This window comes from Eumetopias jubatus, unplaced genomic scaffold (genome assembly GCF_037043125.1).
Source record: "Eumetopias jubatus isolate StellerSeaLion01/CBP00866 unplaced genomic scaffold, mEumJub1_p1.0 scaffold_8, whole genome shotgun sequence".
Classification (NCBI taxonomy): Eukaryota; Metazoa; Chordata; class Mammalia; order Carnivora; family Otariidae; genus Eumetopias; species Eumetopias jubatus.
In genome coordinates, this window is record NW_028274814.1 from 69,942,563 (window position 1) to 69,960,975 (window position 18,413).

Consider the following 18,413-nt stretch of genomic DNA (forward strand, 5'->3'; position numbering starts at 1 on the left):
AACTGTGGAATGTCCCTGCTTCCCGCAAATTCCCTGGAATTCACAAAATGCAATACACAGTAAGCAGAAACGAAGCTAGCATGGACTCTGTTCCTCCCATGGGCCTGAACCATATATACTATTCCCTTCTAACCACTGTAAGAACTGTTTGAGGTATTTTTCCTGATTTCCACATCACTGAGACTCAAAAGTTAAAGCAGTATGTTGAGTTTATGCAGCAAGTGTACTAGGTTTGGATTCAAATTCAGATCTAACTTCAAACGTTGTGTTAATATTTGGTATACCACATTTCTGGCCAGAAAACAACTCCATATAAAGAAATTTTAAAAATATAACAAAAAAATAATTTATATATGCTCTCTTCATGGTCCAGGTAAAACTAACCTGTTTTCTGTGTTCCTACAACATATTAATTTGACTTTTATGTTGCATCGTAAGTATTTATGTCTAACTGCTCAGTAGACTACAGACTTCTCAATGACAAGAATTATAGTTTCCAAATATTTGAAGCTCTATCAACAATATAGTAAATGTTGGTTGGAGGAATAAATTAATACTTTAGCAGATGTAGTTTTAAGAAACCTGCGACAGGACAAAGTTATTTGTGAATTATACCAAAAATACCTCCAAAAGATAATAATATTCAAGGAAATATACTGTCATTACTTCTTACGAAACTCTCATTTTATTACTTACTTTTTACGGTTAGTGACCTTTTTTCACTAAACATTAATTTGCTATAACTATGTTAAGACACTAAGAAAATCCGTATCCATACTGTGTAAACTTATTTCTACACATATTTGAAGACACAGCAAGAGTTTAAACAGATGCTCTTCATGCCCTGCCCCTTATGCTCTTGGCCCCTCTCTGAATTCCCCTGTAGTTGTCACGGAAACTCACTGTAGAATCTGACAGTTTCTAGTTAAATTCCCTGTCTCTCTCTACTTCAGTCCCAAGAGCTATGGCCCCAGGAGAGATTGCTCGGGGAACCCCCAGAATGACTGCAGGCATGATGCTCATATTGAGGGACTGGGGATGGTGAAGAAATAGTCCTGGAAGAGTTCTGAAGCACATTCTACACTATTCCTCAGCAGGACTGAGCTCTAACTGCTGAGATCAGCTGCTTATCAGCACAGCCTTCATGGTATCCCTGACCCTACCACACTTTCTCTGCTCTCTTAGGCTTCTTGGTTTCATCTCCCCCACTCCCCTCAAATCACCTGCATCCAGTTGTCTTGGGGCCCGTTTTGGGGAACTCAAATTAAGATAGGTGTGCAACATATACACAGGGAAATGGGAAGCAATTAGAACACTAGAAAGCCATTCTGTTTAGAGCTTCACCTGATGAGAATGCTTTGTTCTATACGGTAAGATAGTGATCTGTCACCAAAAATGGCCTTAGACTCCAGAGGTCAAAGTTGCATCCTTTTCCTTGTACAGGATTTGAGAGGCCAGTGAAGTTCACTGGGCTTGAGCCTTCCCTTAAAACATCACGGAAGCCACAGAAAGTTCTCTCACATCAGGTTATAGGTTTGCTACTCAATCCTGGGGCAAGGAAGTATGGTCAACTATAACCAAGACTGTCCTTTTAAAAAATATATACATTGGAAATAAAAATGTTGTGGTCTTAACATACAAGAAGCTAAGCATCCAGGACAATGACTGGCATGTGGTAAGCATTAATCAAACTTCCAAAAATTATGTCAACAAAATACATTTTTCTTTTTAGACTAAAACTGATCTCTTGCAGCCTGATAACTTTCAATCCAAGAAAGGTTTAAAGCATTTCAAACATAAATGTTTTAGCTTCCACTTTACTTGAAACTCCATTTTTTTTTCTCATTCAAATGTACATTAAAGTTCACTTTAATCTACTTTCACTTGATAGGTAATTAGAAGGAAGCCAAGTAACTGGCACACCTAAAATCCCACCACGGAGACAGATCTTAAAATGAATTCTCTCTTGATTCCTAGGTCAGGATTTTTCCCAACACATTAAACTCATCTTTCAAAGGAGTGAACCATGAACCTTAACTATACTCTCATTGACTCAATCCCTTTCATCCAATGAACACAGACAACTACAAATACACACAACCTGAAACATTCCAATGAGGTTAAGCATACTATCATTCAACAGCTTTTCTGGATTATGTTCAGAGTCCTACTGAGGAGGCAGAGGGAGGGGAAGGCTCACATTAGGGAGCAGATGCTTTGGTCCATTCATCCTGCTTGCTGAAGATCGCAGAGAGCAAACCCTCACCTCTGGTTCGGATTTACAGCAGGAGAATGCATCAATCCTTATTGTTTTCTTATTTCTTGTCACTTTTATTTTTCTCTACATTTACCACCATCTGCCCATGCCTGCTTGTTGTGCCATGTTTCCTGACTGCATGATAATTTTTTATCCTAGGAGAGTTTGTTGAGGCTAAAATACGAGAATGGAACACATTCAGAAATATTGCCCTTATGAAATTAATTAAAAATGATTAACAAATATAAATGATTCACCCAACCATCAGGCTGGCTTGTCCAGGAACTCTAAATCAGTGTATAAAGCAAAGGCCTTAACTGGGTACCAACAGATTAAAGAATCTGATGAGATTTATGATTCTTGAGATGGATGCCACTTATTAGCACACATTCTACATTTTTTTTTTTTTTTTTTTTATCCTTGGATAGTACTGAATTCCACTAACTCAGATTTCTTACCTTACATCACCACCAAACAAGCTTTAAATAGTCAACTCTGGGCATTTCAGGTGTTCTACAACCACAGTAGTTCATGTGATAAGGAGTCATAAATCAGGGTTCCACCCTCAGTGCTAAAACGTATTAAATGACAACGGACAAGTCACTGCACTTGTTAAGCCTTAGCTTCCTCAGCTAGAGAATAAAGAGAAGAGCTGCCATGCCTACTTGACAGGATTTTAAGGAAGGTCAAGAAAGATCAGGTCTATAAAAATACTTTATAGTGTTACATATGTAAAGCAGTAAAAATGTTTGTTCACATTATTACACCATTAGAGGGGCTAACAGTTTTGTCCTATTTTTTTTTCCTTTTCTGTTAATATTTAAGTGAGTTAATACATGTTAGAGTAGTATCTGGTATTTAATGTTCAGTGATAGCCATTAACTTTATTATTATAAGGACATATTTTCTAAAGGTCTTAATTAGCTCTTGTAAATAGGACAGAAGAAGAGATCACCTGGAGATTAAGGTAATGCAGTTATGGAAGTAAGAGTGACTGCCCATCCAATATAAATGCCTATTTCCTACCCCTACTTTAAATTAATAGAAAAGGGAAGAGTAGGAAGAGATAAATATGGGAACCCTAATCTAAGAGAAGAATAGCTGAAAAGTATATGACTGGCACAGAGTATCCTAAAGAAATTTATTCCCCCTCACAATCCTTTTTAGCTGAAGCTGATCCAGAAGCTTAAATTTCTGTTTCCTTCTCCTCTTTACTACTGATCTTCTGCTTGTAACCTTCAAGGGAGCCATTTAACCACTTGGTCTTCTCAGATAAAAATCTGATAACTTCCATCTGTCCAAGATAGACTGATATGTGTTCATCAGAATGTTATCAAGATAAAGCTTATTGTAAGTTCCTCAAAAGAAGCCAGATGCTATCAGACCTCCATGGAAACAGGTGTTTATCTTATTTTTCTTACTTCCTCTCCCGCTCTCCCTCCTGCTCACATATAAACACGTTTTGGCTGTGGTAATAATAATGTGGGAAGGGTTCAAGTATTAGTAGTCATCAGATACAATTTGTTAGATAGAAAATGGAAAGTTTTTGACTTTATGAGTAGAGTTTAGAGTAGATCACAATGAGAATTTAAGAGAGTTTCCTTCACTTTATCATCAACCTCATCTAGCACGCCTCTCCTTAATCGCATGTGGAAATATTTTATTGGTCTGTGACATACAGTGCCATAATATCAACACTTTCATATCAGGAAAGCTAGTACTCCATTTGCTCTGTTCTTTCTCTCCTGTGAAAAGAGAAGAGTCTATTCAGCATGTCTGAAATTATTAAGTGATTAAAGTCATTAGAAAATTGCTTCTTCTAAGAATTAAATGTAGTGTCTAAAGTATGTTATACTTTTAAGAACTCAGAAGTCCTCTGTTCAATAGGATAGAGGATAAAGTATAGGTTAGGATATAAATCTTAAGTTCTCATACAAATAAAAATACTTAGACATATACACAGTATACACAAATGCAGTATTTTTTTTCATGGTAGAGGATGTGAAAATTAAATATTCCAAGAAGAAAATCTATTTCCTTGACTGAGATAGGATACTAAATAGGTCAAGGAGCTAGAAATAAAAATCCTATGAGGGAAAAGAGAGAAACCTAAACATGGTAAGATCATCTAACATAATTGTAAGGATGATTTATCTTTCAATATTTTTCTATAGGATCTTTCTATGAACTTTTCTTGGTGAGAAATAGAATTCAAAATACCTTATATTTCAGGTTCACACAAACTTTGGGGTGAAAGATGGGTTGTGCAAAAAGATTTCAACTTCTACAGATTATTAGGTTTTGGCTGCCTACTTTATTTCCCACTTAGCCAGGAAGAAGCTGAAAAGAAAGAGTAAGAGTAAAGAAATACACATAATGGAAAATCCATAAAAACAGAACTCCTAATTAACAAAGTGACATTTTTAAAGTAAGAAAAAAATGCAATTAATATTTCCTACCAAAAACAAAAAATAAACTATTAGACTCTAATTAAGTGGTTATTTTAAATTAGAAAATTTATGATAATATTTACGGAATCTTAAGAATGGAAAAAAATACATGTGCACACACCAATTTTACATACTAGAGAGTAGAAGAGAATACGTTATATATGAGTCCCAGATTAGTCATCTTCCATCCAGATGATGATCGTAGTACAGTCTATTATAATGAAAGACTTATACTAAGTTTCATGGGCTTAAAATATGAATGTTTGAAATTGTATATTATGAATAACCAACAGTTATTTGTCATAGGTATTGAATCATTTAAGTGTCTAACCCTCTAACCTCCAGACATTAAAATGTCATATTAATTTCTTTAGGGAGTTGGCCAGCTATTTTGCACCATGTAGAAGCAATCTAAATCAAGCCATCATTTACCTTATTTTATTCTTCCTACTTTCCAGGATAAATACTCAAACTGCAAGCAAAAGCTGTAGGACAACACTACCTATATTACGTAGTTTGTGATAAGCAAAGCACATAATGACTACCATAAATCTTAAGGAATATCAGAATTCTTATGCCCATACCACTTGATCTCACAGTGAGAAAGTTGAGTATTTGGAGAAATGAATGCCTTATTAAAATTTGGAAACCTTCATTAGCACAGTTTACACTAGATAGCTACAAATGGACTATGACAGTGATTTCGACTAGGGCACATCAGCCTTAGCCACTACCCATCAATGACAGTTGGTCCTGTCTGTAATGTTTTATAGGAATACAAAAAAGTACAAGAAAAATTCATTTTGTCAAATTTAAATGCCTAGAAAAGGGCAGAACAAAAAAAGATTTTCAGTAATAGAGAACATATTTTAAATTAGGTTGATAAGATAGATATTCACATAGGATATTACTGCATTGCATTATTTGAAAGCATGGTGTTAGCCTTGTTACAATTCTGCTCCATCACCACACTTAGGATGGTGGACAAAGAACAGTCATGGTATACCACATCCAGAAGACAAACAAACATGTTGTGTACTCTACTGACAGGCCTTTATTGAGCTGATAAAGGTGATGAAAAATGAAAGTACATATTAGAGGGAAGGAGGAGAGGATCAAATATTAAAAATGTAATCCAGGAAGTTATAGTCTATCAAGGATTATGATTAAAATCAAATTCACAGGGGTGCCTGGGTGGTTCAGTTAGTAAGCATCTGACTCTCGATTTTGGCTCAGGTCATGATCTCAGGGTTGTGAGATCAAGGCCTGCAATGGGCTCCACACTCAGTGAGGAGTCTGTTGGAGATTCTGTGTCTCCCTCTGCCCTTCCCCCGGCTCACACATGCGCACTCACATGCTCTCTCTCTTAAAGAAATAAATAAATAAATCTTTAAAGTGGAGTTTCTTAACAAATCCTGATTCAATCTAATGGGTCACTGGGCCCTAATTACTATTTTTAATGGTTGTTTTAACCAAGTCACTCTTCTCAAATGATCACTAAATAAGTTATCATATCCCAAGTAACTTCAAAGGAAAATATCAAGAGTGCTAAGTACAAATGCTTTATGAACTAAAATTGAATTTTACATAATTTATATTTTTTGATGAATAATTTTAACCAAGAGACAGCGGGGAGAAACTTCTAAGATTCAGCAGGTTTTCACCCAACAACTAGTTTATCAGCAAAACTCATGACTTTCCTCTAACAACCCACATTCTATTACCTAGGATCTTAAAAGTCTACTCTGTGGAGGACTGGAATAATCCTGCATAGCCCTTATCACAATTTGAAATTCTACATTAAACTGTGAATTTATTTAATGTGTTTCTCCCACCAGCCTATATACGCTGTGAGGCCAAGAAGCATGTCTACTTTATTCACTTCTGTGTGTCTTGTATAAAATAGGCCATCAAAAATAGGTTTAATGTTGAATGAATGAAACATGGAACAACTCCTACCATTCATCCTTCTCTACCCCCAAGTCCCATACAACTTTGGGGATTAGTCTGACAACTAGCAAGCAGGAAACTTTTGTGTCTTCCCCACTTCTCTGTTCCCACTCTGTATCTGGCCCACTGTACTCCGGTGGTAATAAACACCTTCTATTAATGTTCTTCTCACATTGCATTATAAGTGACTGCCCCAAAAGGAAATGAACTAGTTACCTGTGTGCCCATTTATCTCTGACAATGCCAGGTGATTCCCTTGTTTCACTTTCTGACCAGCATCAAGAAATAGCTTATGAAAATGATACATTCATTAGCTCAGAATATAAGGAAGTATTGGATGGCATACAAGAAAAATTTTATGAAATCAAGTAAAGCCAATAAAGTATAACAAAATAAATCATCTCCTTCTAAGTCACACATTGATAGGATTAAAAATTGTAAAGTATCTTCCAAAAGGAGGATCCATCCTACACAATTAATATAACAAATCACCAAAAGTCCTATTCTTTTTTTCCATGTAAAATAATTCCTTCACAATCTTTTCAGTAAAAAGCCAGAAAGAAATACATACATGATGGTGTTAATGCCTGAGAGCTGTTGGAACATTTGTAGACCACAACCCACAATTAAAGCTCGGCGAGTTGGGGGATAATTCAGCATTCTGCAGATCACAGGTCCAGCTTTTTTAAAAAAAGAAAGAAAAAGAAGGACACATCTATTATTTTTAGCTCCCACAGTAATTATTCCCATTAGGATCAATTTCCCCAAATCTCTGTGAAATCAACATGACTGGGCATTGTAAAATGGAACACATAAACGTTTACAGAAATCCGGGCACAATCTCTTTTCTAAAACAGATTAGTATATATTTGAGTTCACACTGTAAAAGCAACAAGAAACAATTCAAGTTAAAGCAATTAATGGGTACTAGGAAGACCTACATAATGGGAACCGTCAGAAATTATTCTTCCTTAAATCCCTACAAACTGCATTAACTACTCTTCTTTTTTCCACTTCTGTGGCAATTAATTATTATTTAAAATCCATTCATTGTGGGACTACTTACAAAGTCACTGGCAAATTGCTTTAATCAACCAAAAGAATGGCATTCATTAAAAACAATTAAACAAGGAACAGAATTCATTCCAATTTCTTTTACTTAAGTAACAAAATTCACTCCAGTCTATTCAATTAAAGTTAAGGAATTTAGGCATGATATAGGACTTGGTTATGGTTTATATTAAAGGTTATCCAAAAAGATAATAAAAGAAAAAAAATGTCTTTTATATAGGGGTATATACACATACATATACACAGACACACATACACACAACATACATGTATATATATGTTATTTCTAGATTTTGAATAGCTCCGTCAGTGGCATTCAATGATCATTTCAAAATATAAATGGGCTTTCCAAATGGCACAGATGCCTTGGCCTATCAGAACTCTAGATCAATTCTGGAAAGCTGTAGGTATGAACCACTGAGGCCTTAAGTAAAGTGCCCCTTAGGTTCTCAGAAGTGCTTCAATTATACCTTCCCCTTAGCTTTAAGGGGCATTCTATGCCGTGTCCTTGATGGGGCCAGAGTTGACTCCCCTGGACCCATGGCATTCCTGCTGTTAGGAGAGATGGCCTGGGATCACTGGGATGTTAACTGCTTAATTAGAGGCATTCTTCCTGGAGGCTGTTTCATTAGTGAACCCTAAACCAAGTCAAGTTTAAAATCCAAGGACATTTTACCATTCCGGAACCTTTTGGAAATCTAATATTTTAGTCCACAAAAATGGAACAAAATATACTATTGTCTCGGCAATAAAAGTTAACATGGGATGTCGAACCAGGGTATTAATTAGAACTGAACATGATAGGAATGAGAATATTCATCTCTACATGGGTGTGATTAAGTCATATGAAGACTTGATTTACTGCAAACGATTCTGTCCCAAAATGGTAAGACAGGGACATGGACAGAGAAACATTTATGGTCATTTAAAGCTTAATGCAGTGACAACCACTTAGAAAGCAAGGAGAGAGCACTGTAAATGTCAACTGTTTTAGATTCAAGTAAAGCAGAATTAAAACCCAGTACATCAGAAAGGCTGTGTGAAATAGGCAGATTTTGAAAGCTTTACGGTGACAATATTGAAATATATCTGGATCAGCTGTCTGAAAGGTGAACAGGTTTGCCTGCAAGCTCAGCTATCTATAAGTGAGCCACAACATAAAAAACATACACAGCATCATAAAAAGATCTACTGATTTCCATAAATCAAAAAATCTAAATGAAAAAGATTATCATTTACTTGGTGTACCATGGAAAATTTAAAACAACGACAACAAAACAAAAACAAATACAACACCTTCTTCAGCTTTTAGTAACCTCCATAGATAAGAAATAGGCCTTCTGCAAAGAATCTGTTATAATTTGTGGGTAGCTGCATCTATTTTCACTACTAAACTGTTCCGTGATTTGATGGACAGATTACCTAATACTGTTTTTGGAGGGCAGGAAAATAAAGAGAAAATGAAGACAAATTAGGATTAAAGTTTGACTTGCCAAAATACCAAGAGATACACTATTGTATAAACATCACATATGTACTTCCTAGTTTTTAAAATTCTGAGTTTTTAACTTTCTCTTGGTTTTGATTTCCTATTAAAAATAAACAATAGCAGTTCTGTTATTGGACTGGCTTTTTTTAAATATACAGACAAATTTTGGTCATAGTAGCTGCACATCTGATTATGCATAAATAAAATGAAAGAATTTCCTTTTATTAAAATCATAAACTTAGCTTTATTAGGCAGTAAAACTGACTTAACAAATGCAAACTATCATTAATTTTTATATTACAGAAGCTATGAGGCAGAAGAAAAATATCAAAAATATTAATTGGTTGAATGTTCATAAGTGAAAATTTAAAATGTCATGCTCTACTTATTACGTTTCTTTTGATTTTTGTAATTAAAAATATTCAGTGTATACAAACATGTCATGCTTAATTTTTAAAAAGATATTTATATCTTTGAGACACAAATTCCCACACAACAAAACATAAAACCTTTAAACGACTAAAGTAGATAAGAACTACAGGGCTCAAAATATAACATGTACTAAAACAACAGATGCAAGAACCAAAAATGGGTTCATCTTTTCCTTCTTTCTAAACACCTCATACTAAGTAACTTTCACAGTAATTGTCCAAGTGTGGCAGGTACTCTAGTGGCAAGGCTGCAAAGGACAGTCCTACAAGTTCAGCCATTCCTGTTAATAGCCGTCTGTGAGCCAAGCCTAGAGACATTTTTCCAGGTACAATTAAAAATGCTCTAGAACACACTATATATATATAAAATCCCAGCTCTTGAACTCCACTTCCAGCCAAAATGGAGTAATAGTTACCAGATTTACCTCCAACATGAACCCAGCTAGAAAGCCATGAAAAATGTAGAAGACAATAGGTTTCATGACAATGGATAACAGGCAATGAAGGATAGCGAATCCCGAGATTCGGGAAACAAAAGGGGTGAACCCGACAACAACTGTCCAAGTTTAATGCCTCAAAAAAATGTTTCCAGGCTGCAATACAAGCAGGGGAAGCTAGGCAGACTCTGTGGTCTCCCTGAATTGAAAAGATGCAGCTCAGGATCCAGGGACACCATGGTGGCTGGAGTTGGGGCAGAGTGCCAGAGTGGAGAGAGAGGGCACAGAGATCTGTAGGCCTTGCTGGGTACTCCACTGAGTGGATATGTGTGAGGGAAATACTCAAGGCAGGAGAAAGAGCCACAGAAAGAGATTAAAGAAATCAACTCCAGGACCTGTTTGTACCAACCAGAGGGAAAAACCTGGAGCGTAAGGAGGAGTAATCCAAAGGGTCTTACCTTGGGAATGGTATAAATTTAGTCCTACATTAAACACTGCTTGGGTACCATCTAAAACAGCTTAAAAATCAAGACCCCACCGCTTCCAAGCACTGAATAGCATCCCAGAACAAAGTTCAGCAGTAAGAGAAAATTTATAATATCAAGCACACAATAAAAAATCATCAGGCATGCAAAAAGGCAGGAAAGTACAACTCGTCACAGTAAAGGGATTAATTCATCAAGAGGACGTAACAATCCTAAATGTCTATGCACCTAATAAGAGCTTCAAAATATATGAAACAAAAATTGATACTACTGCAAGGGGAAATAGAAAAACCCATAATTATACTCAAATATTTCATCACCTCCTTTTCCATAACTCCGAATACATATGTAGGCTGAAAATCAGCAAAGACAGAGCAGACTTCAACAACACAATCAACAGACTTGACTTGACATTTAAATATCACTCCACTGACCAAGAGCACAATACAGAATCCTTTCCAACAGTAAATGAATGGTAAATGTCTTGGAATATTTACCTAGATTATATTTTCAGTTCTAAAACCAGTCTCAATTAAAAGGGTTTAGGTCATACAAAGAATGTTCTCACACCATCATGAAATTAATATAGAAATCAACAACTGGAAGATAACTGGAAAATTCCTTCCAAATTGGAAACTAAATACCACATTTCCATGGGTCAAAGGAATAATGGAAAATTAGAAAGTATTTTAACTGAAAGAATATGAAAACACAGCTCTGAAAATTTGTGGAATGGACCTAAAGCAAAACAGAGGAAAAAGTGGAAAAAAGATTCCACTTTACAAAACCAGAAGAAGAGGGACAAATGAAACCCAAAATAAACAAGATAAAGAGAATAATAAAGAGCAAAACGGAAATCCGTGACGTAGATCAAAATGACAGTGGGGGGGGGGGGGAATTAAAGAAACCAAAAGCCAGTTCTTTGAAAATATCAATAAACTCTGAGCCACACTGCGGTGGGCTGAGTAACAGCCCCTCAATAGATATGCACATGTACTAATCCTTGAAACTTTTTCATGTTACCTTAGATGGCATAAAAGGACTTTGCAGATGTAATTAAATTAAGGATTCTGACATGGAAAGATTATCCTGGATTATTTGGGTTTGGGCCTAAATGCAATCATATATATTCCTATGAGGAAGGCAAAGGGAGATTCAGGATAAAATAAAAGGCAACGTGACCATGAATGCAAAGACCGGACCAATGCAGCCATAAGCCAAGAAATGACAGCTCCCACCAGAAGTTGGGAAGAGAAAAAAGCACACTGTCCCGGAGAGCCTCTGAAGGGAGCATGGGCTCTGCCAACACCTTGATTTCAACCCAGTGAAACGCATTTCAAACGTACAGCCACCAGACCATGAGAACAAATTTCTAGTGTTTTTTAAGCTATCGAGTTTGTAGTGATTTTTTACAGCAGCAATAGAAAACTAAAACACAGATGGACCGGGGGGGGGGGGGGAAAGCAACTGGGGTGCGTCGGTGGCTCAGTCGTTAAGCGTCTGCCTTCAGCTCAGGTCATGATCCCAGGACCCTGGGATTGAGCCCCACATCGGGCTCCCTGCTCCGCGGGAAGCCTGCTTCTCCTTCTCCCGCTCCCCCTGCTTGTGCTCCCTCTCTCGCTGTCTCTCGCTCTCTCTGTCAAATAAATAAAATCTTTTAAAAAATAAATAAAAATAAATAAAATCTTTAAAAAAAGTAAGTTACCAATATCATGAGTGGGAGAAGTGAAATTGATATAGATTCTACAGATATTTTAAAAAATAATAAAGGAGTATTATGAACAACTTTATGGCATTAAATTCAACATCCTACATAATTCAGAAGACAGAATCTTCTAAAGCTAACTCAAAAAATAGCCTGTTTTAGTATAACCTATTAAAAATACTGAGTTTGTAGTTAAAAATTTCCTCCCAAGTCTCAATGGTTTGACAGAAAGCAGAGCGGGCTGCAGTTGCCTGTAGAGGGGAGAGTCAGGAAGGAGCACAACAGAAAGTTTTTGAGGGGTACTATCTTGACTGGGGTGAGGGTTTCACAGAGTATACAACTGTCAAAACGTACCAAATTATAAACCTTAACTAGGTACCATTTATTGTATGTAAACTGTACCTCACTAGAGCTGCTAAAACATACACACACACACACACACACACACGCACACAGCCCTTCGCAAATAAAGAAACTCTAGATGTCAACAGGGCTGACAAGGTGAAATGGTTGGTAAGGAGAAAATTCAAATAGTCGAAGATCATAACCTTCACTTAAGTGAAGGGCACAAAGGAGTTACTAATTAGAAGCAACAGACCTGTACCTCTGAAACAAATAATATGTTTTATGTTAAAAAAAAAAAAAAAAAGAAGATAGCAGGAAGGGAAGAATGAAGGGGGAAATCGGAGGGGGAGACGAACCATGAGAGACGATGGACTCTGAAAAACAAACTGAGGGTTCTAGAGGGGAGGAGGGTGGGGGGATGGGTTAGCCTGGTGATGGGTATTAAAGAGGGCACGTTCTGCGTGGAGCACTGGGTGTTATACGCAAACAACGAGTCATGGAACACTGCATCAAAAACTAATGATGTAATGTATGGTGATTAACATAATAATAATAAAAAATAAAATTAAAAAAAAAAGCAACAACAGTAATATCTGATTAAACTGGGCTGATGAAGTCAAGGGCAAGATTACCAAGTGAGGACTGGAAGGCATGCAGGACCCTCGGAATCTCTTCGACGTTTTCCTTGCGCTTATTCTTCCCTTTCTTTTTGTTTTGTTTATTTATGGATTTTACCATGTACTAAAGAAAACTTATGGAAGAAGAAGTAGAACATATTATGACTAATGAACTACAAGATGCAAACTGTAGGTGGCTTCCCCACTGCTGGCAGGCTTCACAGCCTAAACTCTGTGTTTTAAGAAAAGATGCTCTGTGGATGGAGAAAAGCAGGGCCCTCACTGGGAGCAGGATAATCACCGCTCAGCTTCAAACATTACCCTCCCTGCTCCGCAGTTTGGGGCCTACGACTGGGCTACAATCAAGCTGAGCAAGGAAGGACCCATGAGCACAGTCCTCGGTCCCGTCCTGACTCAGCTAGAGGACGCAGCTCTCCTTCCGGAAGGAGAGGTGTGTCGGCCACAGCGACACCAAGAGATCAGTGAGGAATCCAAGGCATCTGTTCCAATCTCAATGGATTTTCCAATATTTCAAGAGCTCTTCGTGCCTTAGGAACCGGACTTTCACCATCAGAAGAGTCCTAAGTAGGTAAGAGCATTTGGTGTGAACGAGTAAAGGAAACACGGAGGGATCAGATAACTTTCCCAAGGTCACAACTAACAAGCATGTAGATCTAAGACTTGAGCTACCTTCTTGTTCATGCCATAAAGGACGAGGCACTGTATATGCAGACTTAAGTGGATTTTTCTTTGCATAAAAAAAATTACAACTGTGAACAGAGTAACAAAACACAAAACATGTACTTTCAAGCTACAGTAACAAACATGCTCTGTGCTCATGACTCCAATCCCTCAGACTCCTCTCTCTTTTGGTATATGTGCTGCCGAAGCCAGCACCTCTCCTTCTCTTTTTTAGGACCTCACTTGCCACAGTCCCCAGCCTTAATTCCAGAGTTATTGGTTTCAGAACATTCATTTCACTCTACCCCGAAAGTTCACCATCCCCATCCCCAGGGAGTTGAGTATCGTTTACAAATACTTAGGAAAATGGAACACACTTGTTTCATGACCAATTCAGCGTGTCTGTGGAGCAGGCCCTTCGTGCTGCCGGGGGAGCCTTTCGTTCATCTCCAGTTGGCTCCAAATTATAGTCTCACAACACCCATTTCAAAGAGTCTTTCTTCCTCGGACTTCCACTGTTCCCTCCTGTCTCTCTGACCAGGTATTCTCTAGCCCATGTATTATGCCTGAGGCCCCTACTGCGAACCTACTCGGTGTTAGGAACAGAAACACAAGGAGGCCCTGCCTGGGAGGAGCTCCTGATACCGGGGTGGGAGGGAGTCAAGTACAGAAATAAAATAAGCTACTGCACGGTATCTTAAGTCCTCTAACAGAGGTATACATAAACTATGAGATTCAGGCCAGAAAAAGCATGCCAGCTCAGGTATATATAAAACAGAAAGCATCATTCCTCACTTCAAACTTGCTCTTCCCCCTGCGTTACCAAATTTTTTGCAGTTAAGCAGGATCAAAGTTGTGGCACTTGGCTATTCATTCCCTCTTCCTCTTTCCCATACCCAGCGAATTGCTGAATTGTAATGACAATTAATGCCTGTATGCCTATCTTCTTTCCACAAAACATCAGAAACTTTTATTTTTGCATCTGCACCCTCTGTGGCTCCCCAGCTCTCTGCTGTCCTGCTGGACTCCCAGCCAACTTGTGAGTGAGACTGCACAGGGCAGTGCAAACCAGGGCTGAAATTCCATCTCCGCCCCTTGGCCCCTGGGAAGTTTTCACCAGGGTATTCAAGCCCATTAAGCCTTTATCTTCTCTTCAGCTAAGTGGGTATGGTAGTAGCACTTGCCATTATGAGGATCAGAGATAACAAACTTCCTGATATACGGTAGTGGTGATGGTAATTTGGTATGTCAGCTTGACTGGATCACAGGATGACCAGATATTTAGTTAAACATTATTTCTGGGGGGCGCCTGGGTGGCTCAGATGGTTAAGCGTTCTGCCTTCGGCTCAGGTCATGATCCCAGGGTCCCGGGATCGAGTCCCGCATTGGGCTCCCTGCTCCTTGGGAGCCTGCTTCTCCCTCTGCTTCTCTCTCTCTCTCTCTCTCTCTGTCATGAATAAATAAATAAAATCTTTAAAAAAAAAACACATTATTTCTGGGTATGTCTATGAGGGTGTTTCTGAGTAACATGAACATCTGTGTCGGCAGGCTGAGTAAAGCAGACTGCCCTCCCCCATGTAGGAGAGCATCATCCCATCCAGTGAGGGTCTAAACAGAACAAAAAGAGGATGAAGAGTTTGTTCTCTCAGCCCACCTATTTGACTTGGGACATTGGTCTTCTCCTGCCCTCAGATCGGGACGTCCACCATCACTCTCCTGCGTGTGCAGCTTGCAGAGGGCAGATTATGCTATCTTCTCAGCCCCCATAACCATGTGAGCCCATTCCTCATAATAAATGGATTTCCCTCCCACCCTCCCCCGCCCCCCCCCCACACACCCCTCTCCTATTGGCTGCTTTGTGGAGACCCTTGATACGAATACATCCTGTATTCAGTGACAACGCCTCGCGTATGGTCTCCACCCGGTCAATCCAACGTCTCCACACTGCTGCCATCCTGGCTGCTAAAGCATGCCACTGACCACTTACTCCACTTACCTGCTCAAAACCTTCTGGAACAGACATACCAGGGCCTGTCTGATGAAGGGCACACCCCTGTCCCAGCCTTTCTAAATTTATCTCACAATACTTCTCCTCTAATATGCTATGCTTCAACAATCTGTGGGTAACCTGCCTTACACAAAAAAACTTCATATTTTTACATCTCTCTCTCTTACAAAGTTCCTGTTCTATGAGGTCACCCCTGTTCCCAAAAGAGGATCATTCTGTCATCTGAATCATGCTGTCAGTTTTATACCTCCCTTATGCTCTCACTGTTGGCTAATTTGTTTTGCAGGTGAGGTAGCTGATGTCTCTTCCATACTGAATTACGTGGGGTGAATGGCTCAGGTTTCATCTCTGTTTTATCATTTCCTTCCCATTGTACTTAGCCTAGGGTCATGCAAATAGAAGAAATTCAATAAACATTTGTTTAATGAATATGAGGGAAAAGGAGGGAAGGGAAGGAGGGAGAAAGGAGCAAATAATGGTTACTGAGAACTCAAGAATAAAGCAATCTGAATACACTGCAAGTTGCTAAACAATGTTATGATTAATTATAAACGACCACTAAGATCCTGAGCATATCTATGCTGTTTTCCTCTTCAATATGCGGCAGATGATGTTTGTGATTACAAGCTGGTGCTTGGCACATGTTCTGTTTGGAAGGATGGACTGCTGCTACTGATAAATTCAACCCCATATGGCTCAATCATTCCTTCACAGTCTGGCATTTATGCCAATACATTGTGAAATCCTTCTAAGGCAATCAATTTGCCAAGATGTTGTGTTGGGCTGCTTGTCTATAGATGCGTGCTCGTGAGCTGATCATGGTACATTAAGGCCTGTATGCAATGACTGTGTTAATCCAGTCATTATTATTCCAGGTTGCTAAAGCAAAGACTTTTTTCTACTTACAAGGGGAGATGCTGAGAGGGCTTTATGCTACTAAAATGCTAGTTTTTTTTTTTTCAAAAACCTTGTTTTGTTATTACCTTAATTCTAAAATATTTTTTTCATTAAAGGTATCTACATAAATAATGGTAATTTTAAATCTAGCCCAGCAATTCTCAAACGAAATCTTTGAACTTTCTGATAGCTATGGGAGTGTGGTGTGATGCTGAGAGAGAAAAAAAAAAAAAATAGGGAAAACTCCTTTAGACAAATCTTGAGCAAAGGGAGGTATCCTTTTTTAAAGTAAATGGACAGTCTTCTTAAACGACTGTATTCAACATTAATACTGTCTTTGGACAAAGCAATTTTTAACTGAAAGAACATATAACTCAACCTAATGGTCTTCTGCAGTATTTTTATAACAAGTTGTCATTCATAGTGATATAAAAAGTCTCTCACCTACCCAGTTTTTCAGTTGATATTACATAGTAAGAAATAGGAATATATATGACTTGCATCTGCTAATGGCTGTAACAACCACAAGCAACGCTGAATAGTGCACAGACCAAGAGTCTCCACATTAGGGAATCCAATCAGCTAGATTTGAATCTAGCTCAGCTATGTAGAAGCTGTGTGAACTTGGGCAGGTTCCTTACCCTCTCTGGGCCTCACATGTCTTGTCTGTGACAACATGTGCTTCATAGATACATCGTGATGATTAAAGGTGGTAATGCATGTGAGATATTGCAACAAAACTCAAATAATGTAGTTATGATTTAACTCATCAGCTTTCTAGTAGAATTTCTCCATAGATGAATAGAATCAGAAAGTTTTATATTGAAAACTGTCAAATCACATGGGCTTTCCTTTTAGCTAAACAAATAGAGTCTTTACTTTTAAAACTGCACAAAATAATTCAAAGAGCCCCATTAACATAAAAAATGATTCTATACTTATAATTTCTATTTCTTTTATAATTAACATTCCTACACAGATTACTCATAAACCACTAGGTAATAAATCAGTAATACCTATGCCATAGGTACCTGTAATAAATGGCAGTTCTGCCAAATTCAATGATGTATGCTATCAAACTATTCATATAACCACAGATAAATCAGAATTATCCCATTCTCTGCCTTCATTTTATTTTTATTTATTTAATTTATTTATTTATTTGACATATCTGAGAGAGAGAGAGCACAAGCGGGGGGAAGCAGAGGGAGAAGGAGAAGCAGGGAGCAGGGAGCCCAGTGAGATGCGGTGCTCGATCCCAGGACCCAGGGATCAGGACCTGAGCCAAACGCTGACGCTTAACCAACTGAGCCACCCAGGCACCTGTCTGCCTTCATTTAAGGTCATGTGTAGACTTCCAAGAATTTAAATATTCCTGTATCCCTCTATCAGATTAGAACATTTTAAGATACATGAAGTATATTTTTTTGGTTTAAAAACAGCATGTATTCACACAGATATTTAAATTTTACATAACAATTTGAATAACATTCTATTAGCATGTCCCTTTATTAGATTCAGGCATTCAATAAATAAGTACCATGGAGAATGAAGATGAAAATCTAACCTGGATTCACACATTTTCTACTC

The 18,413-nt window shown here is 38.0% G+C and overlaps 1 protein-coding gene across 1 annotated transcript in view; it reads right to left on the reverse strand.

The window, feature by feature from the left end:
* The window catches only part of SLC2A13 (solute carrier family 2 member 13), a 376,137-nt gene that overhangs the window by 205,704 nt on the left and 152,020 nt on the right, over window positions 1–18,413 (reverse strand). The window contains exon 4 of the mRNA XM_028113233.2: window positions 7,229–7,337. Coding sequence (XP_027969034.1) covers window positions 7,229–7,337 — 109 coding nt within the window. The remainder of the gene's footprint in view (window positions 1–7,228; window positions 7,338–18,413) is intronic.